This window comes from Sceloporus occidentalis, unplaced genomic scaffold, assembly GCF_023333645.1.
Source record: "Sceloporus occidentalis isolate IW3139 unplaced genomic scaffold, rSceOcc1.0.p SCAF_7, whole genome shotgun sequence".
NCBI classification, from domain to species: domain Eukaryota; kingdom Metazoa; phylum Chordata; class Lepidosauria; order Squamata; family Phrynosomatidae; genus Sceloporus; species Sceloporus occidentalis.
The window spans coordinates 95,650,753-95,676,892 of NW_028316987.1; the positions used below are offsets into that span (position 1 = coordinate 95,650,753).

At 45.9% G+C, this 26,140-nt stretch overlaps 1 protein-coding gene across 1 annotated transcript; it reads left to right on the forward strand.

Moving 5' to 3' along the window:
• The first annotated feature begins 8,599 nt into the window (after positions 1–8,599).
• LOC149310161 (uncharacterized) lies at positions 8,600–22,875 on the forward strand. The gene is made up of 20 exons (XM_089534029.1): positions 8,600–8,626; positions 8,732–8,794; positions 8,901–8,963; positions 9,070–9,132; positions 9,239–9,309; positions 9,730–9,808; positions 10,067–10,122; positions 10,460–10,511; positions 10,760–10,824; positions 11,052–11,103; positions 11,183–11,224; positions 11,356–11,420; positions 11,990–12,068; positions 13,506–13,561; positions 13,636–13,717; positions 15,867–16,000; positions 21,696–21,825; positions 21,946–22,115; positions 22,229–22,315; positions 22,419–22,875. Exons 1-19 carry the CDS (start codon positions 8,600–8,602, stop codon positions 22,308–22,310), a joined length of 1,431 nt encoding a protein of 476 aa, XP_089390155.1. The 3' UTR covers positions 22,311–22,315; positions 22,419–22,875.
• The last annotated feature ends 3,265 nt before the right edge of the window (positions 22,876–26,140 follow it).

The window sequence follows — 26,140 nt, forward strand, 5'->3', positions numbered from 1 at the left end:
TCCTCCTCAGCCAGGCCGAAGCAGTCGATGCCCGAGGAGGAGCAAACGACTTCACTCGGCGCTCGCTCGCTCTGGCCTGGGGAGCAGTGCATGCTGGGAAATGTAGTCCCACCAGGGGAAAGAGGAGGAAGAGGAGGAAGGCTGCTGCTGCTGCTGCTGCTGATGATGATGATGATGATGATGCTCTAGGAAAGGGATCCTCCCATGAGCCCCATCCATCCCACCCCTAGCCTCCCCTTTACCTTTGTATATTTTTGCAAAGGAGACACTTGTAGGATGCCCCCTCCCTCCACTCCAGATTTACAGAGGGTTTGGTTCCAGCTTTCAAGGTGCCCCCCCCAAAAAAACCCCACACTGGGAAAATAATCCAATTCTGAGACCTATTTAACTGCCCTGGCTCAGGGCTAGGGAGTTCTGGGGGAAACTGTAGTGTGGCTAAAATGGTGAAGGGCCTGGAAACCATGAAGCCCTATGAGAAAAGACTTAGGGAGGATGTTTAGCCTGGAGAAGAAAAGGCTAAGAGGTGATATGATGATAGCCCTGTGTCAATATTTGAAGGGATGTCATTCTGAGGAGGGAGCTGACTTGATTTCAGCTGCTCCAGAGACTAGGGCACAATGGAGCAGCAATGGATGCAAGCTCCAGGAAAAGAGATTCCAGCTCAACATTAGGAGGAACTTCCTGAGAGTAAGAGCTGTTTGACTGTAGAACACACTCCCTCAATGGAGAGTGGTGGGGTCTCCCTCCTTGGAGGTCTTCAAATAGAGGCTGGATGGCCATCTGTCAGGAGTGCTTTGATTGAGATTTCCTGCATGGCAGAATGAATGAATGAATGAATGAATCTTTATTTGTATACCACTATTCCCATGATCACAGCGGTTTACAACAGTAATAAAAACATACCGAAACTACAAAATCCAATAGAAAGAAATCCCCCCCACATTAAACAATACAGTACAGCAATAAAAATATCCATCATTCAATCACAGTTAAAAACAGTTAAAAACCAAAGCACCAATTACATCCAATACAATACAACAACACAAGGAGAGAAGAATGGAATTAGGGAACATGGGGGAAAGCTTGACGAAAGAGGCGAGTCTTTAGATTTTTCCTGAAAGACTCCAGGGAGGGGGCTGAGCAGAGCTCATCCGGCAGAGAGTTCCAGGTCTGCGGGGCCGAAGCAGAAAAAGCCCTATGTGCACATATCTTGTATCAGGGACTCTCAAAAGTTGTTTCCCGCCCGACCTGAGTGTACGGGGCAGATTATATGGAGAGAGGCAGTCCTCCAAGTACCCTGGGCCCAAGCCATTTAGGGCTTTATAGGTAATAACCAACACCTTGTATTGCGCCCGAAAGCGGATTGGCAGCCAATGAAGATCTTTCAATACCGGTGTTATATGGCTGGCTCTGGAGTTGCCAGTGACCAGCCTAGCTGCCATATTCTGGACCAATTGTAGCTTCCGAGTTTGGTACAAGGGTTGCCCCATGTAGAGTGCATTACAGAAGTCGAGTCGACAGGTTACCAGAGCATGTACCACTGTTTCAAGGTCCCCCCGGCCCAGGAAGGGTCGCAGCTGGCGTATCAGCTGAAGCTGATAACAGGCACTTCTAACTGTCGCATCCACCTGAGGAGTCAGGTGAAGCGACGAGTCCAGAAGCACCCCCAGGCTGCGAACTGTGTCCTTCACGGGGAGCGTGACCCCATTTAGGACAGGTGGAAAAATTTCCATCCCCGGACCAGGGGAACCTATCACAAGTACTTCCGTTTTCTCTGGATTCAGGCTGAGTCTGTTTTTCCTCATCCAGCCCATTACCGACTCCAGACAGGCATTGAGTGGAGAGATGCCATCCCTAGTCACTGCATCAGTCGGAGACACAGAGAAGACTATTTGGGTGTCATCAGCGTACTGATAACACCGCGCCCCGTGTCTCCGGATAATAATAATAATAATAATAATAATAATAATAATAATAATAATTTTTATTTATATCCCGCCTTTCCAATTGCATGATCAAGGCGGCTTACAAGACAAAAAACGATAAAATACAAGTAAAACATCACAATATAAAAAGTTTAAAAACATCATTACTAGGGGTAGGAATGGGAATCTATACAAATCACAATTCACTAGGGGCAAGAAAAAGACAATATATTGCACTAATCCGGGGTCGAAAAACAGAGGGCAAGGAGCAGAGAAAAAACACTATTACCTAAAGTGAAAAAGCCAACTGGAATAGATGCGTTTTTAATTGTTTCTTAAAAGAAACTAAAGATGCAGAGGAACGGAGCTCTACAGGGAGCTTATTCCACAATGAGGGGGCGGCGATAGTGAAAGCCCTCTGTGAGGTCCTCACCAAATGGGATTTAGGGACCTCTAACAAATTGGTCCCAGATGTTCTGAGTGTGCGGGGCGGATTGTATGGGGAGAGGCGGTCCTCCAAGTACCCTGGGCCCAAGCCATTTAGGGCTTTATAGGTCAAAACCAACACCTTGTATTGAGCTCGGAAGCGAATGGGTAGCCAGTGGAGATCTTTTAAAATAGGTGTTATGTGGTCTGTCCTGGAACTACCAGCGACCAGTCTGGCTGCCATATTCTGCACCAATTGAAGCTTCCGGGTTTGGTACAAGGGTTGCCCTATGTAGAGCGCATTGCAGAAATCCAATCGAGAGGTTACCAAAGCATGTACAACAGTTTCAAGGTCCCGACGGCCCAGGTAGGGGCGCAGCTGGCGTATCAGCCGAAGCTGATAACACGCACTCCTGATCGTCGCGTCCACCTGAGATGTCAGATGAAGCGACGAATCAAGGAGTACTCCCAAGCTGCGCACCGAGTCCCTCAAGGGGAGCGTGACCCCATTCAGGACAGGCTGACAAATCTCACCACCCGGAACCGAGGGACCTATCACCAGTACTTCCGTTTTCCCTGGATTCACACTGAGTTTGTTCTCCCTCATCCAGCCCATTACCGACGCCAAGCAGGCATCTAGAGGAGAGATGCCATCCTTAGTTACTGCATCAGTCGGAGACACAGAGAAAATTATTTGGGTGTCATCAGCATACTGATAACACCGCGCCCCGTGTCTCCGGATGATCTCTCCCAGCGGCTTCATGTAAATGTTAAATAGCATAGGGGACAAAATCGCTCCCTGAGGGACCCCAGATGTGAGGGCCCTCTTATCGGAGCGACAGTCCCCCAGCTCCACCATCTGGAATCTACCTGAGAGGTAGGAACGGAACCACTGCAAAGCAGTGCCCCCGATACCCAACTCCCCCAGGCGATCCAGAAGGATACCATGGTCGATGGTATCGAAAGCCGCTGAAATGTCCAAAAGCACTAACAGGGACACGCTACCCCTGTCCATGCCCAGACGGAGATCATCGACTAAGGCGACCCTGGCAGTCTCAACCCCATAGCCCGCCTGGAAGCCGGTTTGAAATGGGTCTAGAAAATCCGTATCCTCCAAGATCCCCTGCAGCTGGGAGGCAACCGCTCTCTCGATCACCTTTCCTAAAAGGGACTAGATGGCCCTTGCAGTCTCTTCCAACTCTAGCATTCTGTTCAATGGGTGGTGGCTTGCCAACTCCAGGGGTTTCTGGATGAAACAGATTATCTAGATCCATTTCAATCTGGTTTCAGGCCTGGCTATGGAACAGAGACAGCCTTGATTGCCTTGGTGGATGACCTACGCAGGGATTTGGACAGAGGGAGTGTGTCCCTGTTGGTTCTCCTGGAACTCTCAGCGGCTTTTGATACCATCGATCATGGTAGCCTTCTGGACTGCCTCTCTGGGATGGGGCTTGGAGGTACTGTTCTACAGTGGCTCCGTTCCTTCCTGGAGGGGCGAACCCAGAAGGTGATACTGGGGGACTCTCTTCAACCCCCTGGCCATTGACCTGTGAGGGTCCCTCAGGGGTCTGTGCTGTCCTCAATGCTGTTTCACATATACATGAAACCGCTGGGAAAAGTAATCCGGATTACTGGGATGCGGTGTCATCAATATGCCGATGACACTCTACTACCCCTTTCCACTCCAACTGTTACTTCACCAAGGATGGTTACATCTTCAACATGAACCTCCATTGTATTTGGATTCAGGTTCACTTTACGGATGCTCAGGAGAGCGGTGGAGTCTCCTTCTTTGGAGGTGTTTAGACAGAGACCGAATGGCCATCAGTCACAAGGAGCGCTTTCATAGAATCATAGAACTGGAAGAGACTACAAAGGTCATCCAGTTCACCTCTATTCTGCCATGCAGGAACTCACAACCAAAGGAGCCCCAACAGATGGCCATCCAGCCTCTGTTTAAAAACAGCCTCCAAAGAAGGAGACTCCAATGTAATCCAAGGGAGTGTGTTCCACTGTCAAACACATCTTACCATCATGAAATTCCTCCTAATGTTTTGGTGGAATCTCTTTTCCTGTACCTTGAATCCATTGCTCCATTGTGTCCTGTTTTCTGGAACAGCAGAAAATAAGCTTGCTGCATCCTCAGTATGGCATCCCTTCAAATATTTAAGTATGGATAACATGTCCCCTCCTTAACTATCTCTTCTCCAGGCAAAACATGCTCCAGCTTCTCAACATCCTTTTTGAATTGTGATGCCCAGAACTGGACACAGGATTATTCCAAATGAGAACTAAAACAAAGCAGAATATAGTGGCACTATTTCTTCTCTTGATCTAGACACTATACTTCTATTGATGCAGCCTAGAATCACATTGTCTTTTTTAGCTGCCACATCCCACTGTTGACTCATGTTCAGCTTGTGGTCCACTTGGACTCCTAGATCCCTTTCACACGTAGTCTCCTTATGCCAGGTGTCCCGCATCCTTTATTTATGCATTTCAAATTTTCTACCTAAGGGCAGTACTTTATCTTTCTCTGTGTTGAAGTTTGTTTTGTTAGTTTTGGCCCATTTTTCTAATCTATTGTATTGACGTCATTTTGAATTTTGATCCTCTCCTCTGGCGTATTAGTTACTCCTCCTGATTTGGTGTCATCTGCAAATTTGATAAGCATACCTTCTATTCCTTCATTCAAGGCATTGATCAAGATGTTGAATAGCATTGGGCCCAGGACAGAACCCCACTGGACATCCCACTGGTCACTTCTCTCCAGGATGAAGATTCTATTAGCTTGACCACAGTTTGATGTTGCCTGGTCACAAGTATGGAGTTGCATCAGCTTGTGCAGGAATGTAGCCAGGATTTTGGGAAGCGGGGGGGGGGGGGGTCCAGACTAAGTGCCACCATTATAATGGGGCTTGGGTGCGGCGGTGTGGCAACACGCACCATTCATTGTATCTAACGGAAGGGGGGGGTCCAGACACCACAGACACCCCCCCCCCCACTTGGCTACGTCCCTGGCTTGTACTTGTGCTACATGGCTGTGTTTCTCCCCATTTGAACTGTCACAGCTCCACCTTGGGTCATCCTTGGAGGCTTGCATTGTTCTCAATTGGGTGGTCTTTTGGAAGCCAGGAGGCTGCCTTAGCCCCCCCCCCCCCTCATGAGACTTGGAGCACCATACTCCTGCCACAAATCTCCCATGCAATAAAGAAATTGTTTGCCCCAAGTTTTGCATGGGCTTTTCACCATGTTTATAACTTCTAACATTTGAAAACCAAGACACGTGTGACCAGCAATATCAGAATGTGGTCAAGATGGAGCCCTGGTGGCGCAGTGGTTAAAAGCCTGTACTGCAGCCATTCATTCAAAACCACAAGGTTGCGAGTTCAAGACCAGCAAAAGGGCCCAAGCTCGACTCAGGCTTGCATCCTTCCGAGGAGGGAGCTAAAATGAGTACCCAGACTGTTGGGGGCAAATTAGCTTACTTGCTGTTCACCGCTATGATCTTTGGAATAGCGGTATATAAATAAAACAAATTAATTAAATTAAGATGGCAGGAACAAGGAAGAAGACACAGCCTAGCAGAGGCTGCAGCAGTTTGCTTTTACCTCTACCTACTGGGAAGGGTGAAATTCCCTTTCCTCTCCTCTCCCACCTCTTTATTCAACAAGGGTCCAAATCACACTGCAGAAATAATCCAGTTTGAGACCGCTTTAACTGCCCTGGCTCAGTGCTAGCAATACAATTCCCAGGATTCCCTAGCACTGAGACATGGCAGTTAAAGCAGTCTCAAACTGGATCATTCCTGCAGTGTGTCTTGGACCTTGAATTAGGTAAAGCCTTTTAAAAGTAATGTTTGCTTAGAGGTCCCAAACCTTTGCATCATGCAATCCTACGTCTAAAGACATTATAACTCCCTGGTGGAGGGTTCAGCCCACAGCTTGGAAAAGTTACTTTTCTGGGCTCATGTTTCCCAGAACCTCCAAGAACCGTAGGAGGAGGGGTGGATTCTGGGACCTGCAGTCCCCCCTCAACTAGACCATAGGTTTTCCTCTTTGCTCTGCTAAGGCCAACACACTTTGGGGGACTACAACACCCAGAATCCCTCAGTATATCAAATGGGCTTTCCTAGGGCTTAGAAAAGTTACTTTGAGGGGAAGGACCTTTACAAGTCCCAGAACCACCTGCAGCCTTCCTGAGGAAGGGGATTCTGGAGTTCATTGTCCCCCCCTCAAAAGTAACTTCCCCCCGTTGCTCTGCTTACTTTAGAGCGCCCCCCCTTTTTTTGAACTACAACTCTCAGAACCTCCCCCCCCCCCCCCAAATTCAGACTACCTTGGAGCTTGAAAAAATTACTTTGGAGGGTCTACATTTGCCAGAACCTCCAAGAACCGTAGGAGGAGGGGTGGATTCTGGGACCTGCAGTCCCCCCTCAACTAGACCATAGGTTTTCCTCTTTGCTCTGCTAAGGCCAACACACTTTGGGGGACTACAACACCCAGAATCCCTCAGTCTATCAAATTGGCTTTCCCTGGGCTTAGAAAAGTTACTTTGAGGGGAAGGACCTTTACAAGTCCCAGAACCACCTGCAGCCTTCCTGAGGAAGGGGATTCTGGGGTTCATTGTCCCTCCCTCAAAAGTAACTTCCCCCCGTTGCTCTGCTTACTTTAGAGCCCCCCCTTTTTTGGAACTACAATTCACAGAACCTCCCCCCCCCCCCCAATTCAGACTACCTTGGAGCTTGAAAAAATTCCTTTGGAGGGTCTACATTTGCCAGAACCTCCACGAGCCGCATTCTGTGATTTATAGTTCCCCCCCTTAAAAAGTAACGTTTTCTTTCCATCCCGCCCCAACCCAGTTCTGCTCAAAAAGGAGCCAGACCTCAACGTAGGCGCCCTTTGTCTGGGACTATAACTCTCAGAATTCCCCAAACCTGGCCTGCTGGGAGTGGTAGTCCCCACAGTGTTAACTCTTGTGGCCCCAGCTCGGAATGGGCCCTTTTTGTAAAAAGGGGAAAGAAATGACTTGGGGACGGCGACTCTGGCAGCTAGAAGGACAGCCCTCCTTGGGGCCTTTTAGCCACGCGGGAAACTCTCGGGCGCCTCCTGATGACGTCACCGGACTCCAAGTGCGATGTACCGGCCCCGTTGCCCCTAGCAACGCGGCTCTCCGCTGGGGCGGGGAGAGGGAGAATAAAGCAGCCAAGCAGACTCGCAGGGGGCGTGGCCATGCAAATGAGTCCTCGCTGAGCATGATGGGAAGAGGGAAAATCCCATTTCCCCCTTTTGCCCTCTTTCCCCCCCTCTTCTCCCAGGAATCTGGCTTGGCTCTTCCTTCTCCAAATGGACTCTCCTTTCCCATCCAGCCTCGAAGAGAGGAGCACTTTCAGGCCTTCTCCCTCCATTTTAAAAAGAGAATGGCAAGCAATTTCCCCAAAGGTCCCACCCTCAGAAAACAACAGCCCTGCAAGGCTGCTCCCTGAAACCTTACACTGCTCTTTACAAAGTGAAGCAACCCAAATTCCCAGCAAAAGCCTGCCTTTGCAGCCTAAAAGCAAAGCCAAGAAATTAAAATCATAGCGTCTCTCAAGAGGCGAGTCAGAAGGCTTCCCTTACGTTTAAAAAATGTAGACAGTTGAAATTTAATATACACTTCAAAATAAATGTTCATAGAATCAGAATCAGAAGAGTTGGAAGAGACCGCAAGGGCCTGCCATGCAGGAACTCCCAATCAAAGCATCCCCAGCAGATGGCCATCTAGCCTCTGCTTAAAGACCTCCAAGGAAGGAGGCGCCACTACACTCCCAGGGTGTATTTAATTGTATTAAAACTTTATAATTCTGGCATTTAATATAAATGTAAACATTATTTTAAATGTTGATGACGGACGGCCTCAGAACCCCTTCCAAATGCTATCAAGGCCCCAACAGCCAGCGCTGCCTCTCCTCCTCACCAAATACTCAGTTAATGCCTCCATTGAAGGGCATTGAGGCCTCAGGGAGGCTTATTATGGAGGGAATATCACTATCTTTGCAGGGAATATTGTTATATCTGGAGCATGTTCAGGGCTTCTAGGCAGCAAAGCCCAGAGAACCCTCTATCTAGCCTTGCTTTCCCTCACAAAGGTTCCGTATCTGCTCTGGAACCTGCTTGACTCCATTCTGGAACCCGGCCGTTGGAGACCAGTGGCTGCTTTCTGTGAGGCTCCTTGGCCTGGACTCAGGTCTCAGGCCTCCTCCATTGACCATGCCTGGCTTCAAGGACCGCATGAAAGTGAGTGAGGGCTAAAGGGCAGAGGCCAAGCGGTGGGAGGACAGTCAGGGCGCCCCTTCTTCTTCTCCCCTGGTCTCCTTCATCTTATCTCTCCTTTGCTTCCAGGCCATCAAGGAACATTTCAAGCCTCCCAAACGGACCAAGCCTGACCCCAAGGGCTGCTTGGAAGTGAGTGAGGGCCGAAGGGCAGAGGCCAAGCGGTGGGAGGACAGCCAGGGCGCCCCTTCTTCTTCTCCCCTGGCTCTCCTTCATTGCCTCTCTCCTTTGCTTCCAGGCCACCGGGGAACATATCAAGCCTCCTACACAGACCAAGCCTGAGTCCAAGGGCTGCTTCAAAGTGAGTGACGGCTGAAGGGCAGAGGCTAAGTGGTGGGAGGACAGTCAGGGCGCCCCTTCTTCTTCTCCCCTGGCTCTCCTTCATCGCCTCTTTCCTTTGCTTCCAGACCATCAAGGAATGCATCAAGCGTCCTACATGGATGAAGCCTGACCCCAAGGGCTTTGTCAGAGTGAGTGAGGGCCCAAGGGCAGAGGCCAAGTGGTGGGAGGACAGCCAGGGCGCCCCTTCTTCTTCCTCCCTGGCTCTCCTTCATCATTTCTTTCCTTTGCTTCCAGGCCGCTGTGAAACCTTTCCTTTCGATGTTGCCATGCTTAAAGCGCCAAAAGAATGAGGACGATTGTCCAGAGTAAGGCCCCGTTTCCTTCCTTGCTCGCTTGCTTCCTGTCCTCTGTCTTTCTGTCTTTCTTTCTTTCTTGTTCTTACCTTCCTTCCTTCCTTTTGGGGCATACTAAAACAAATGAGTGCACTGTATTTTCCCAGAGAGAAACCATCCTGCCATAGAGAACTGTTACAATATACTTGCCCATCGCAACTACTCTTCAATGATTCTCTGTGGCCAAGTATGGTTTCCCTATCAGGGAAAATATCTCCCAATGACTCCCTATGGGCCAGTATGGTTTCTTTATGGCTAGGTGTTCCCCAGTGATTCCCAATGGGCAAATATTTACCAGTGATTCTCTATGGGCAAGAATGGTTTCTGTATTGGCAAGAAAATAATAATATCCTTATGGTCAATAATAATCTCCTTCTCCTGTCCCTCTCTCAGTCTCCCAGAAGTCAAGATCAGCTATATTGACGAGGACATCCCTGAGTCACTTGCATCGCGGAGTTGTATCTCTTTAACGGTAAGGAAATACAGGCAACCCCCCCCCCTTTTCCTCACCTTTCCTGCCCAAAGTCTGTCCAAATTCATTCTTCTTTTATCTTCATAGGATAGCAGGTGAATAGACCTTTCAACTCATGGGTAACAAAAGGGCAAAACTGTTGGCGGACGCATCTCCCTTCTCCCCCTTTTTAAATAAAGACTTTTAGGCTCAAGGCCAACCCAAGAGCATCCCTTTGTGGCCCATGGACTGTCCTTCACTTCTCTCCTTCTTTTGTAGGATTCGGAAAGCGATGGCTGTCCTGCAGAGGCTGATCTTGGGCCCAGGTCAGACAGGTACGGTCTTCTCCGTTTGGGTCCTGGATGGGGACGGAATGACAGGCGCATGAAGAAGTCTCTGCAAGTGGTCTTTCCACTTTGTTCCATGGCCTTTTCCTGTCTTTCTTTCTTTCTTTCTTTCTTTCCTTCCTTCCTTTTTTACTTTGTTTTTTCTGTCTGTCCTTCCTTTCTTGTTTCTTTCCCTTTCCCTTCCATCCTTCTCCCTTCCCTTCCCTTCCTTCCTTCTTTCCCTCTTTCTTCCTACTGGGACTGAGAGGGTGATGATGATGATGATGATGATGATGATGATGATGATGATGATGATGATGATATCATATTCCTGTCTGTGTTTCAGTTTGGAGGGGATCCCTGAAATGCTTGAGGCAGAGAGCCTTCCCTCTTTGATGGTAATGTAATAAAGTCCTTTCCCCCTTTTCCCTCTTTATTGGAGGACTGTCCAAACTCATTCTTCTTTTCCCTTGATAGGAAGAGAAGGAAGCCGCAGGGAAAGGAAAAGATGAGGAGAATGTGAATAACTCTTTGGGCTCATGGATAACAAAATGGCGAAACTGGGGGGGAGCCTTTTAGGGTCAGAGCCACCCCAAGGCCATCCCTTGTGGCCCATGGTCTCTCTTTCACTTCTCTTTATTTATAGGATTTGGGCAGCCATGATCCCTATCCTGCGCAGGCAGAACCTAATCCTGGGCCCGCTTCGGACAGGTAACTTCTTATGTCCCCGCAAGCAGCCTTTCCAGAGCATCATTCTGGCCCCAGTTATTTCATAGTTTCTTTCCTTCTTTCCTTGTTTCTTTCCCTTTCCCTTCCATCCTTCTCCCTTCCCTTCCCTTCCTTCTTTCCCTCTTTCTTCCTACTGGGACTGAGAGGGTGATGACAATGATGACGACGATGATGGTGATGATGATATCATATTCCTGTCTGTATTTCAGTTTGGAGGGGTTCCCTGAGATGCTTATGGCAGAGAGCCTTCCCTCTGTGATGGTAATGTAATAAAGTCCTTTCCCTCTTTTCCCTCTTTATTGGAGTACTGTCCAAACTCATTCTTCTTTTCCCTTGATAGGAAGAGAAGGAAGCCGCAGGGAAAGGAAAAGATGAAGAGAAGGTGAATAACTCTTTGGGCTCATGGATAACAAAAGGGCAAAACTGGGGGGGGGGGAGGCTTTTAGGGCCATGGCCACCCCAAAGCCATCTCTTGTGTCCCATGTTCTCTCTTTCACTTCTCTTTATTTATAGGATTTGGGCAGCCATGATCCCTGTCCTGCGCAGGCAGAACCTAATCCTGGGCCTGCTTCGGACAGGTAACTTCTTATGTCCCCACAAGTTGCCTTTCCAGAGCATCATTCTGGCCCCAGTTATTTCATGTTTTTTTCCCTTCCTTCCTTCCTTCCTTCCTTCCCTTCCCTTCTATCATTCCCCATCCCCTCCTTCTTTCCTTCCTTCTTTCTTTGCTTCCTTTTTCTTACTTTCCTTGTTTCCTTCCTTCCTTCCTTTCCCTTTCCTTCCCCTCCTTCCTCTTTTCCTTCCTTTTTTACTTCACTCCTTCCTTTCATTCCTCCCTCCCTCTTTCCTTCCTTCTTTTCCCCTCCCTTTCTTTTCCACCTCTTTCCTCCCTCTCTCCCTTATTTTTCTTCCTTTTCCCCTTCCCTTCCTTTCTTTTCCTTGAACCCTTCTCTCTCTCCCACCCTCCTTTCTTCCTTCTTCCCTGCTTCCTTCTCTTTCTCTCTCTTTCCCCTTCTCTCCTTCTTCCTTCCTTCCTGCCCTCTTTCTTTCTTTCCTTCCTTCCTTCTTACTGTGACTGAGGGATGATGATGATGATGATGATGATGATGATGATGATGATGATATGCTTTTCCTGTCCCTATTTCAGTTCGCCACAACCACAGGTGACCCATGCAGAGGACACCATCCCTGAGACGCTTGTACTAGAGAGCCTTTCCTCTTTGATGGTAATTAAAGAGTCCCCCCTTCCCCCCCCTTTTCTGTCCAAATTCTGTCCAAATCTATTCTTCTTTCATCTTAATACGATGACCATGAAGTTAAGGAAGCCCCAATGGGGGCCGCAGGGAAAGAAAAAGATGGGGAGCAGGGGAGTCATAGAACCCAAGGGCCTTGATCCAGTCCAACCCCCTTCTTCTGCCATGCAGGAACTCTCTATCAAAGCAGGCCCATTGACAGATAGATGGCCATGCAGCCTCTGTTTAAAGACCTCTAAGGAAGGAGACTTCACCACAATCTCTGAGGAAGGAGTGTGTTCCACTGTCAAACAGCCCTTACTACTCCTAATGTTGAGCTGGAATCCCTTTTCCTGTACCTTGCCTCCATTGCTCCATTGGGTCCTATTCTCTGGAGCAGCAGAAAATAAGCTTGCACCCTCTTCAATAGGGCATCCCTTTAATATTTAAACAGGACTGTCATATCACCTCTTAACCTGCTCTTCTCCAGGCTAAACATCCCCAGCACCTTAAGTCTCTCCTCAGAGGGCTTCATGGTTTCCAGACCCATCACCATTTCACTCGCCCTCCTTTGGACACATGGCTCCAATTTCTCAATGTCCTTCTTGAATTATTTTGCCCAGAACTGGACACAGTGCTATTCCAGGTGGGGCTTGACCGAAGCAGAATAGAGTGGCATTATGACTTCTCTTGATCTAGAGACTATACTTCTATTGATGCAGCCTAAAATTGCATTGGCCTTTTTAGCTGCTGCATCGCACTGTAGACTCACATTCAACTTGTGGTCTAATCTAGAATTCCTAGATCCATTTCACAGGTATAAGTCTCCTTAAGCCAGGTGTTTCCCATCCTATTTAAATATTTGAAGGGATGTCATCTTGAAGAGGGAGCAAGCTTGTTTTCTGCTGCTCCAGAGACTAGAACACAGAACAATGGATGCAAACTACAGGAAAAGGGATTCCAGCTCAACATCAGGAGAAACTTCCTGAGAATAAGGGCTGTTTGATAGTGGAACACACTCCTTCCTCGCCGATTGTGGTGGAGTCTCCTTCCTTGGAGGTCTTTAAGCAGAAGCTGGATGGCCATCTTTCAGGGATGCCTTGATTTGCATTTCCTGCATGGCAGAATGGTGTTGGACTTGATCAGGGCCCTTCTTGGGGTCTCTTCCAACTCTATGATTCTATGAGTCTATGATTCTATATTTGTGCATTTCATTGTTCCACGCTAAAGAACTCTGAAGAACTCATAGGTTGGTTTTTTTTGTTTTGTTTTTGTTTTATATATACCGCTATTCCAAAGATCATAGCGGTGAACAGCAAGTAAGCTAATTAGCAAATCCTATAAATAGGTAACAAAAGGGCCACCCCAAGAAGACCCCCTTGTACCCCATGTTCTCCCTCTCACTTCTCTCCCCCTTCTGTTTGTTTCCAGGATTCAAACGCCGGCCCTTGTCCCCCAGAGGCTGATCCTGGGCCCAGAGCAGACAGGTAAGTTCTTCTGTCCAAAGGGCCGAATGACCAGCAGTGCATTTGTCTCATGGCCTTTTCCTGCTCCTTTTCAGGGTCCCAGAACCTCAGGAGAGAACCTCTGATGAACAGCCGACTGGTCAGGACTTTCATGGGAATCCTAGTAACCCTCCCCTGGTAAGGAAGGAAGAAAGGAGACCCTTAAAGAAACATTGGCTTATTTCATTGTCTGCACACACACCCCTTAGTTATCCTTGTGTTGACAATCTCATACATCCGAATGTCAGGACACCTCTCTAATACAATGCCTTGTCCTCTCTTGGATTTCTTCTTCCTCTGTGTTCTCCTTACTCTTTTCTGTCTTCTTTCTTTTCCTTCTTCTTTTGTTTCTTTCTCTTTTCTCTTTTCTATACATTCCTGTCCCACGTTTCTACTAATATTACTTTGTCTATTATTTTATGTGTGTGTATATATAAACAAAAAGCCTAAAATTAAAAGTTACCGTTCAAAAATAACGTTCTATGCTTTCTAGGAACATAGAAAGCCTTTCGTGTAAAAGGGGGGGGGGGAGGAGAAGACAAAAATGAAAGACACAGAGATAGAGATGGAGAGAGGTGAGGGGCAATGTCTGGTTGTTTTATTGGGGGGTCTTCCTCCCATGAATTACCCACCTTTTCCTCTTCTCTTCTTTTCCTCCCATTCCATATCCTTTCCACTACTTTCTTCCTTCTGCCCACATTCCATCTCCCCTGTTCTTCTGCCGCTCATCTCTTCCCTCTCCTTCCCCTTCGTTCTCCTTCCTTAATTCATCTCCTCAATCTTTCTAAACTCTACACTTACTTTTATATCCTTCTTAAAAGCTCTTTCCTACTTCCTCTGGCCTTCTTCTCATATTTTCCACACCCTTTTCATACTTACTCAGATCCTTCTCCCTTTTTACCTTCCTACCTTCTCACACTCTCACATACTTCCTCACCTCTCCCTATCAAACTCTCTCTCTTTGTTCTTATTTCTCTCTCAAGATCCTTTCTCTCTCCTTCAGTCTCTCTCCTTCATTTCTCTCCCTTCCACCCTCCTGCTCCCTTGATCTCCTTCTCTTCTCTTCCTCTTCCCCTTTCCTTTTCCCTTCTTTCCCCTCTTCTCTTCTCTACTCTCCCCATACTAGAATATATTCATCCCATCTTCTATCCTGTTTTGCATGTCCTTCGTTCCTCTTTCCTAGATTTCCCTTCTTCATGTTTCCCTTCTTCATCATTAGTCCATTATTATTATTATCATTATTACTATTATTACAATTGTCCAGTTTCCCTCCCAATCCTGGACTGCCTCCTTCCAATCTTCTTGCCAAGAGCTTCTAGGTTTTCCATCTCATACATCTCTCAAAGTTTTATCTGCCAATCCTTTATTTGAAGGTTATCTTTTTGTGCCTAGTTTTTCGCTATGATTAATCTTGCGGCCGATTCTCCAAGGTTTCTTCCCAAATTGCCTTTCTTCTCCCTGTCTCATATTCAGGCAATATAGTCCTGGGTTCATGGGGAAACTGATATTGGAGATCAATTCATTGCTTTTGTCTACTTCTTTCCAGAATTTTTTAGTTGTCACACATTGCCACCATATGTGTCTGTGTATGGTATAATAATGATAATAATAATAATAATAATAATAGTACTGTTTAATAATAATAGCCCGCTTTTCCAAGCAGATCAAAGCGGGTTACAACAAGGGTATTAAACAATGTACAATTTACAACAGTATCTACATTATAAAATCTCATAAAAATACATCACATTTTAAAAACAAGATAAACATTACAAACATTAAAAACCACAACAATAACTAGCTTAAGAGTGTTAGTGTAATGGCAAGAAAGATCACGTTTCCAACATGTATCTTTTGTATTTTTTGACATTTTAGCAATTCTTTGGGTGGAACCTAAAATATAGCTTATAACATTTTTCTTTTAATGTACACCTATTTGTAAATTATAGAGATTTATTCCCTAGTCTTTCCCAATCTTCAAGTTTAATAGTATGTCCAATGTTTTGAGTCCATTTGTTCATGTTATCTTTTATTCCTTCCTGCTCTTGCTCTAATTTTAGTAAAATTTTATATACTCTGGCTATTATATTTTTATATCCTGTTGTTGTTAAATCTTCAAATGCCAAACTTGTCTCTTCAAAACCCTCTAATTTCAGGTCCATTCTGAATCTCTCTGCTAACTGTCTGTAAGGAAACCAGGGACAGATGACCCCCTCTTCAGCTATATTCCTCTCTGTTTTGGATTTTGTCGCCTCATTTTTCCTGCTGTCTTTTCTCCTCCTGACAGTCAAAGGAAACCCTACATCTGCAATGCAAGATGTTCCCCGAATTATCCAAAGAAGAGAAGTGGAAGTTTGCAGACACCGTTGCATCCAAGCATTTGTTCCTGATTCTGGAGCATTTCCTGAAAACGGAAGAAACGTAGGTGGCTTCCTCCTCCCAGGAGCACTCCATTTTCCCTCCCGGGGGGTCTGGGGTGTTAGGGATGATGGGAGTTGCAGCTCTTCTCCTGGCTTTCACTCTCACCCCCTTGGTCAGCGGAAGAACAACCAGTTTGACCAGTAGCTCTGAGAATTGGCTGAAGATGTCTTCCAATCTTCTCTGGAGTCTGCTGGTTCTTGTTCAGCTCTCAAGACACCAGTCAACACAGTAGTCTTCTTAAAAAGATCTACTTTTATTCTACTATATACACTATGCACAAAACAATTCACTACTCACAAAACTCTCACTACTATACTCCTCAATACCCACACTACTATACTCCTCAATACCCACACTACTATACTCCTCAATACCCACAAAAAGTATTGCCATACATTATTGTTTATATAGACATTTGTCTCTCTATTCATTATACAGTTGCCACCTCCTGGGCGTGTACATACATTATGATTGACATACCATACTTGGCTCAATCTAGACCTCACATTGCATCATACATTACTGTCCACTCAATGACTCTCAGGTGATATCAATTTGCACCTTTTCACTTTGTCATTGCCTCATATGTCCTTGGCTTTCAGGACCTTCTAATTACATTACTTACAACACCTGTGTGACAATTCAATAACTTTTGCTGTGTCATGTTACTTTCAAATACATTCATATACATATTATATTTCTTGTGACTATATATCCCATGTGGCTTTTTCCTGACAATCCCCTCCGAAATAGAATATTGTATGTGAATTATATTGTCATTCCAATCAACTGAGACAATCTCTCGTGTTTTTCAACTGTCAAAGCCTTTGTAAAAATGTCTGCTATGTTGTGTTGTGTCTCTATGTACTTTAACTCTATTTCTCCTTTCTGGACCATTTCTCTTACGTTCTGGTATCTTACACCTACGTACTTTGTTCTGTTTTTCAGACTTTCTGTTTCTGCCATTGCTATACAGGACTGCGAATCTTCATGAATTTCTACAGGAATTTTAAAGCTTTCATTCAAATCAATCAATAATTGTTCTATCCACTGTACCTCATTTGTGACTTCATTCAAAGCTGCGAACTCAGCCTCACTAGTGCTCAATGCTACGTTTGTCTGTTTTCTACTTCTCCACACAATGGGACTTTCGCTGTATCTTATAATCATTCCAGTCACTGACTTTTTGTCCCCTGATTCCGAAGCAAATGAACTATCTACATAACAATCCAAATCAGCATTGCTTTTTCTAATTATCAACCTCTTGTCTATGGTTCCTTTCAGATACCTAATCAACTGTTTCACTGCTGTCCAATCCTCAATTCTCGGGTCGTTTACTCTTCTGGCCAAAACATGAACCGCGTACGAGATGTCTGGTCTGGTATGGCTAGAAATAAACTGTAAAGATCCAACAACACTTCTAAACAATCTTTTATCCTCAAAAGCTCTTGTAACTTCCTCTGACACAAAACTTGTAGTCATCGGAGTTTTCACAACCTTTGCACTATGTAAACCACATTTCTCAATTAACCTTTCAATTTTCTTGCTTTGACTCAGCAAACAATGCCCTTCTTCAGTCCATTCTACATTTATCCCTAAGTAAGACTTCAACATACCTAAATCTTTCAACACAAATTTCTTTGACAATTCATTTTTCACCAACTCAATTTCTTTCTTTGATTTGGCTGCAACGCACAAATCATCCACATAGATCAACAAAATTACATCTCCTTTTGTGTATACACAAGCATCTGCAACACTTCTCTTGTAACCTAACTTCTCCAATTCATCATTGATGCATATATTCCAAGCTCTTGCACTTTGCTTGAGACCGTACAATGCTTTCTTCAACCTGTATACATTCTGACTACCACCTACTTCAAAACCTTGAGGTTGCTCCATGAAAATTTCTTCTTCTAAATTGGCATTTAAATAAGCCGTTTCAAAATCAAAATGCTTTACTAACAGATCTCTCTTTCCTGCAACTGCTAATACCATTCTTAAACTCTCTGCTTTTGCGGTTGGAGAAAAAGTTTTGTCATAATTTTCAAACTGTTCCTGTGAAAAGCCTTTTGCTACCAACCTTGCCTTATATTTCACACTACCATCAGGCATGTCTTTCCTTTTATAAACCCACTTGCAACCAATGACTTTTTTATCCTTGGGTCTTCCTACTATTTCAAAAACATCTTTCCTTTCTAAGCAATCAAATTCACACTCCATTGCTTCACACCACTTCTCCTGTTCCTCTTTAGGAAAATTTTCTATTTCAGCAAAACTTTCTGGTTCTTCAAAAACCAAACAAGCTTTTGCATTGGTCACCACAAATCTGTCAGGAGATTTTCTAGTTCTTTGACTACGTCTAGGTACTAACTCTGTTGTTCTGCCTCTCTCTTCCTCATCTCTGTCTACACTGGAAGTTGTGGCTTTCTTACTGAATCTCTTGTCCTCTGTCATGCGTGTGGTTTTTGGTCTGGACATTTCACTATCTGAGGAGCTATCACTGCTACTCGTGGATGGTTCTTCTGGTTTTACTATAACCCCTCCATTTCCTGGAGATGCTTGGCTTTGGGTCTGAGTCTCTGCCTCACTTGAGTTGCCTAACTTCACAAACACTTCCTTATTTGCATGGAGTTTTTCCCAACCAGCATATCTTTCAAAATTGGCAGATCTCGAATGTCTCACTTCTTTTCCTCCTAAATAGAATTTGTAACTGTTTCCAGAATACCCCAAAAACATCATTCTTCTACTCTTGGGTTCACCTTTGTTTCTAAAGCATGCAGGTGTGTACACATATGCATATTGACCAAAGATTCTTAGGTATTTAAAATTAGGAATTCTACCATATAGAACTCTATAAGGAATATCATCTATTACTGAATGATAGAGTCTATTGGTTATGTGTACAGCTGTCAAAACAGCTTCACCCCAAAAATTATCACTTACACCCGCGTCAGCCATCATACAAGCAGTTAACTTTTTGATTTCTTGAATCTTTCTCTCTGCAAGCCCATCCTCACTAGGACATGCAGGATTTGTTGTGTGGTGTGTTATGCCAACCTTTTGAAACCAATAAAACAATTCATTAGATAAAAATTCCCCGCCTTTATCAGTTATAATTGTGTCTACTCTGAAATCAAATTTTCTTTCAACCATTCTTATCCAAGATTTTAAGCTTTGCCCAGCGTCTGACTTATTTTTCAGTATTCTGACAAATGTAAATCTAGTGTATCTGTCCACAATTACCAAATAATACTTGCAACCTCCTATAGATAAACAGTTTGCGTGGGCAACGTCAGCATGTACAAATTCAAAAGGTCTTCGTGCAATTCTTTTTGTCTTTTTTGCTACAGGATATGACTTAATTTTCACTTGACTACAAATGGTACAATCCAAATGATTTTTACAGTCTGCCACTCTCAGATCAGGGCACATACTGATTAGGTTCTTTAAGCATTTAAAGCTTGCATGACCAAATTTTCTATGTAACTCATGTATACAATCCTTGTGTAACGGAACATTATCAACATTGTTTACATTCTCTACTTTGTAATGATCAACATTTTCCTCTAGAAAATAAAGCTTATCTTTCTTTAGCCCTATTCCGCAAAGCTCACCATTTAACTTTATCTTGCAAAAATTCTTTTCAAAAATTACAGTGTAGTCCTGGTCTGTTAATCTACTGACTGATAATAAATTGTTTTCCAACTCTCTCACATGTAGCACATTATTAAATTCTTGTTTTAACCCCGGAATGTAAACAGATCCCATTTCTTTTACTGAACTTACTTCATTGCCATTAGCTAGAATTACTGCATTAATATTGGCAGATTTCCTATTTTCAATCAACTCAATGTCATTACACATATTACTAGTTGCACCAGAATCTATTAACCATTTAGAATCTTTTCTATGTTTCTCTTTTATCATTGTTGCACGTTCCTTCTTGTTGTAACTGCCCCTGAAAAATGTCGGCTTGTTCTGTCTCTGTTGCTGAAAGTTCCGCGTCTGCGGTCTGTTATCTCTCTGTCTGTACTGGTCAGCAGCCAATTGTTGACAGTTTCTTTGCAAATGTCCTGCCTTTCCACAGTGGTAACAACGTCGTTTTTCTCTCACGGGAGCTGCTGCTTGGTGTTCTCTTAACTCAGGAGCCTGGTGCAGTCTTGGTGCTGATTTCTGTGAGTCTTCTTTTTCAGACAATCTTCTCTGATTTTCCTCCAAAATTCTTGCTACTATTAAGTCTCTGCTTAGTTCAGCCTCAGGCAGATTCTGAAGACTGTTAGTGATGGAGTCCCATGAACTGTCTAAAGACTCTATTAGGATGTAACATTGCTGTTCTTTGTTTATTTGGACACCTCTTAATTCTGCCTCCACAAACAGGTTTTGCATTTTCTTTAAATGTTCAACCACACACTGTCCCTTAGTCATCTTTTGTCTATAGATTCTTTTAGACCAAAGCATTTTGGCAAAAGCTGTAGTTGGAGTATGTAGCCTTTCAAGAGTCTCCCAAACTTCTTTTGCGGAGCCCTTATCTCTCACATCGTTTATCATGTCCTCCTCGAGCATCAAATACAAGCATGCTTTTGCCTTGCTATCTCTTTCTTTGGCGGCTGCATTTGCATCGGCTGTTAGCCCCGTCTCGACTGTGGCCCATAAACCTTCTTTAATCAGTAGTGACTGTGCATAAACTTTCCAGGTGGAGTAATTGTGGGAGTTTAACTTGCTAAACTTCAACACTTCCATCTTATCTTGTGCAGTGACTCAATTTGGCAAAGTCCTTCCTGAGTTTGCACAGCTGCCTCGTCTCGGGCTTTTCCAAAACACAAAACACTTCACTCACGAGCTTACCAGTGCAGCGTACACAGCTTGCTCTGATCGGTCGTCCACAAAACTTTCTTTCTCTTCCAGGAAAGTTCAGCTTCTGTGGATGCTGGGTGTTCCAGTAACTGGCGCTGGGCCCATAACCCTTGTTAGGGATGATGGGAGTTGCAGCTCTTCTCCTGGCTTTCACTCTCACCCCCTTGGTCAGCGGAAGAACAACCAGTTTGACCAGTAGCTCTGAGAATTGGCTGAAGATGTCTTCCAATCTTCTCTGGAGTCTGCTGGTTCTTGTTCAGCTCTCAAGACACCAGTCAACACAGTAGTCTTCTTAAAAAGATCTACTTTTATTCTACTATATACACTATGCACAAAACAATTCACTACTCACAAAACTCTCACTACTATACTCCTCAATACCCACACTACTATACTCCTCAATACCCACACTACTATACTCCTCAATACCCACAAAAAGTATTGCCATACATTATTGTTTATATAGACATTTGTCTCTCTATTCATTATACAGTTGCTACCTCCTGGGCGTGTACATACATTATGATTGACATACCATACTTGGCTCAATCTAGACCTCACATTGCATCATACATTACTGTCCACTCAATGACTCTCAGGTGATATCAATTTGCACCTTTTCACTTTGTCATTGCCTCATATGTCCTTGGCTTTCAGGACCTTCTAATTACATTACTTACAACACCTGTGTGACAATTCAATAACTTTTGCTGTGTCATGTTACTTTCAAATACATTCATATACATATTATATTTCTTGTGACTATATATCCCATGTGGCTTTTTCCTGACATGGGGGTCCGGCAGGGATGCCATTGGCTCTCCTTCCCTTTCTCTAGGGCCTGCGATGAGCTCATGTATGAAGTCTTGGCTTCACCCAAGTGCAGCCGCAACATCTGCCTGGATGAGTTCATCAGGGAGCTGAATGCAAGTCAGATTCAGGACAGCAAAGAACTGCCTTTGGCCAAGGTAAGGGACTGACCCTCGCGTGGCCCATCCACAAGGCAGGAAACCCAAGGTCGTTCCCCATCTGTGGGTGACCCTCCCTCCTTCCGGCTTGTTCACCAGAAAACCTGCTTCTCTCCTCAGGTAAAGGCACTCAAAGGGATCAGGACCATTGTAAAGGACCACAGCAACATCCAGAGCCTGAAGGAGTGGCTGCAGTACCACTTGGTGACCCTGTCCAACGTCTTGGTCAGCCAGTTCCAACCCAAGGAGCAGGGGTCCAACGGGAAGGCCAAAACGTACCTGGTGCCAGGGTCAGTTGGCTGCGAGGCAGGGCTGGGGCAGGAGTGGCCAGTGGGGCCAGACCCAGGGATACAAACCAGCCCTGAACCAACCCTTTTTTCTGTTCCCTCTCTTTTTCCTGCAGGGAAGCAATTGATATCTTGGCGATCCTGCTCCAGAGGCTGGACCTGGTGCACAGCATGAAGTCCAGCATGCACCACATATGAATGCGGTGAGTCTGGTTTCCCTCCATCTCCCTCCCTCCCTCTCTCTCTTTGGGGTATGGCCTTCCCTTCAAAAGTCTGGTTTCCCTCCATCTCTCCTTCCCCCTGCAGGACTGAACGGCCGTCGCTTCTACCTGCACCGTGGCTCTGACCGAAAGGACCTCCATCCCCAGCCTCCAGCCGAGATCTGAAAACTCCCCAGAAGACTCCCCTCCGCATTCCCTGCTGCTCCGGGCGAAGGCAAGGATGCCATCGCGTGGCCTTCCCATGCTGCCGCCACTCGGACACTGAGTGCAGCCATTTCCCCATTTGGGGCGGGACAATCCCAGTTCTCCCCAGGGTTAAAATGTCCCATCCACGTCGAGCCGCCTGTTCCAGGTTCCAGTGACAGTGAGCGCTAGCAGCCAAAGCCCCATCTGGATGGAGCTCTGGGACTTCAACTCCCAGAATCCAGCCGGGTGCTCTGAGCGCTGGCTGGGTTCAAATCTCTGCTCTACCAAGGAAGGAAGCCAGAGAGAGGGAGTGAGGAAGGAAGAGATGAGTACATGTCCCAGCAGCCCCCGCCCAACATCCCCTTCCTGCCACTGCTGGTCAGTCAGCCAGGCTCCCCAAAGCCCCTCCTTCCTCCCCTTCCCCCTCTTCCTTCCCTTCCTTCCTCCTCTTCCCCCTCTTCCTTCCCCTCCTTCCTCCCTTCCCCTCCTTCCTTTCTTTTCCCTCTTTCCTCCCCCTCCTTTCCATTCCCTCTTTCCTCCCCTTATTCCTCCTTCCTGCCTTTTCCTCATTCCCTTTTGCTTTCCTTCACCCCTTTCTTCCCTCCTTTCTTCCTTCTCTTTCTTTCCCTTCTCTTTATTTCACCTTCCTTCCTCCTTCATTTCCTCTTTTTCTTTCCTTCCTTCCTTCCTTCCTTCCTTCCTTCCTTCCTCTTTCCTTTCCTCTTTCTTTCATTCCTTTGCTCTCTTTCCTTTCTTTTTTCCCTCCTTCCCTCATTCTTTTCTTTCATTCATTCTTTTCTTACCTCTTTATTTCCTTTCTCTTTCTTTCTTTCATTCCCTTCTTCTTTCCTTCCTTATCTCTTTCTTTCTTTCTTTCTTTCTTTCTTTCTTTCTTCTTCCTCTCTCTCTCTCCATCCCTCCCTTCCTTCCCTCATTACTACCTTTTTACTTCCTGCCTGCCTTCACTCCTTCCTTCCTTCCTTCCTCCCTTCCTTTCCTTCCTCCCCTCCTTCCCTTTTCCCTCCCTCCCTCCTTCCATTCCTTTCTACCACCTTCCCTCCTTTCCTTCCTCTCTTCCGTCCTTCCTTCTTCCTTCTCTCCTTCCTTTCTTCCCTTCCTTTCTTCTATCTTTCTTTCCTTCCTCCCTTTCCTCTTCCCTCCTTTTCTCCATTTCTACCACCTTCCTCCCTCTCTTCCTTGCTTCCTTCTTTCTATCATTCCTTCCCTCCTTCCTATCCCTTTGTTCCTTCCTTCCCTTTCCTCCTTCCCTCTTTCTTTCTTTCTTTCTTTCCGTACTTTCCCTCTTCCCTCCCTCCCTCCCTTTCTAGCACCTTCCTTCCTTCCTTCCTTCTTCTCTTCCTTGCTTACTTCCCTTGCTTCTTTCTTTCCTCCCTTCCTTTCTCCCTTCCCTCTTTCCTCCCTTCCTTCCTTTTCCATCCTCCCTCCCTTCCTTTCTACTGCCTTCTTTCCCTCCTTCCTTCCTTCTTTCTTTCCTTTCCTTCCTTTCAACCTCCTTCCTTCCTCCCTTCCCTCTACCCATCCTGCCTGCCTGCCTGCCTGCCTGCCTGCCTGCCTGCCTGCCTGCCTGCCTGCCTTCCTTCCTTCCTTCCTTCCTTCCTTCCTTCCTTCCTCCCTCCCTCCCTCCCTCCCTCCCTCCCTCCCTCCCTTCCTTCCGCTTTCCTTGCTTCTCTCTTCCCTCCCTCTCTCCTTCCCTCTCTTAGTTCTTCCTTCCTGGCTTGCTTTCTTTTTTCCTTCCTTCCTTCCCTTCTTCTTTCCTTCCTCCTCTCTTCCCATCTTCCCTCCCTCCCTTCCTTTCTACTGCCTTCCTTCCCCCTTCCTTCCTTCCTTCCTTCCTTCCTTCCTTCTTCCCTTCCTTATCTCTTACTTTCTTTCCTTCCTTCCTTCCTTCCTTCCTTCCTTCCTTCCTTCCTATCCTCCTTCCTTCTTTTTTCTCCTTCTTCTCTCTCAATCCCTCCCTCCCTCCCTTCCTTTTTTACTTCCTGTCTTCACTCCTTCCTTCCTCCCCAACCTCCCTTCCTTCCTTCCTTCCCTCTTCCCTCCCTCCGTCCCTTCCTTTCTACCACCTTCCCTCCTTCCCTTCATTCCTTCTTTCTTTTCATCGTTCCTTCCCTCTTTCCTTCCTTCCTCCCCCTTTTTCCTCCCTCCCTCCCTCGCTTCCTTCCTCCCTCTTTTACTTCTTACCAACCTCCCTCCTTCCTTCCTTTCCTTGCTTCTCTCTGTCCTCCCTCCCTCTGTCCCTTCCCTCTTTCTTTCTTTCTTTCCTTCCTTCCTTCTTCCCATCCTCCCTCCCTCCCTTCCTTTCTACCTTCATCCCTCCCTCGCTTCCTTCCTTCCTCCCTTCCTTCCCTGTTCCCTCCTTTCTTCCTTTCCTTGCTTCTCTCTTCTTTCTTTCTTTCTTTCTTCCCTCCCTCTTCTCTATCTTTCTTTCTTTCCTTGTCTTCCTTCCTTCCTCCCTTCCCTCTTCCATTCTCCCTCCCTCCCTTTCTACCACCTTCCTTCCTTCCTTCCTTCCTTCCCTCCTTCCTTCCTCCCTTACTTCTTGCTTCCTTCCTTCATTCCCTTTTTTCTTTCCTTCTCTCCCTCCTTCCTTGATGCTTCCCTCCCCCTTCCTTCCTTCCTTCCCTCCTTCCATGCTTCCCTCTTTCTCTTCCTTCCTTCTTTCCATCATTCCTTCCCTCTTTCTTTCCTTCCTCCCCTTCCTTCCTTCCTCCTTCCTTTCCTTCTTTCCATCCTCCCTCCATTCTCCTTCCCCCTTCTTCTCCTTCCCCTCTTTCCTTCCCTTCTTCTCGTTTCCCTCTTCCCCTTCCCCTCTTTCCTTCCCCTGTTCTCCTTTCCCTCTTCCCCTTCCCCCTTCCCCTTCCCTTCTTCCCCTTCCCCTCCCCTCCTCTTCCCTTCCTCCTTCCCTGTCCCTTCATCCCCATGTCTTTCTCATGGAAGAGGCAGACCCCAGACCCAGGACTCTGGGAGCCACAGGCAAAGCTATGGGGGTGTCTCTGCTGCCCTTCTGATGCTGATGCTGCTGCCTGAGGCTGGCATGGCACACACTCCTCCTCTCTGCCCAGGCAGCCACAGCCTCCAGAGGAAATGTCCTTTCCCTTCCTTCCTTCCTTCCTTCCTTCCTTCCTTCCTTCCGCCTGGCCTTCTGCAGAGAATGGCTGGAACCAGCTCCCAGCGGGACAAGGCCAGCAAAACCAGGCCAGGCTTCCATGAATGGAGGAGGAGGAAGAGGAGGCAGCAGAGCCCAGGAAGCTTACTGCTGTTATTGTTTTTAAAGTTATTACCATATTTGAAGTATTGCATTACTGTATTGGTCTGTCTTTTATTATTGTTGTGATTATTATTATTGCATCTGTATGGTATAGTAGCATTTTTAATTAGTGTAACGTTTAATGTTTAGACTGTGTCATTCACTGCTAGCCTTTTGTTATAGCCGTTATTACTGAACCTTTGCTTTAATGAATTTTCTAATAATAAACCCTTATGTTAAATAGTAACTTGTGTGTTCATGCACTTTGCTGTGTTTTCTCTTTGAACCCTCTAAAACTTACTACTTTCTCAGCTGCTTTTAAGAATGCCCCAGTTTCTCTTTCTTCTTCCTCC

What these genes read in the sequence shown, in the direction of transcription:
- LOC149310161 (XM_089534029.1), top strand. Translation starts at nt 8,600, where the DNA reads ATGCCTGGCTTCAAGGACCGCATGAAA. An exon ending in ACCCCAAGGGCTGCTTGGAA is followed by an intron (nt 8,795 to 8,900) that starts GTGAGTGAGGGC and finishes CTTTGCTTCCAG; the next exon opens with GCCACCGGGGAACATATCAA. An exon ending in AATGAGGACGATTGTCCAGA is followed by an intron (nt 9,310 to 9,729) that starts GTAAGGCCCCGT and finishes TCCCTCTCTCAG; the next exon opens with TCTCCCAGAAGTCAAGATCA.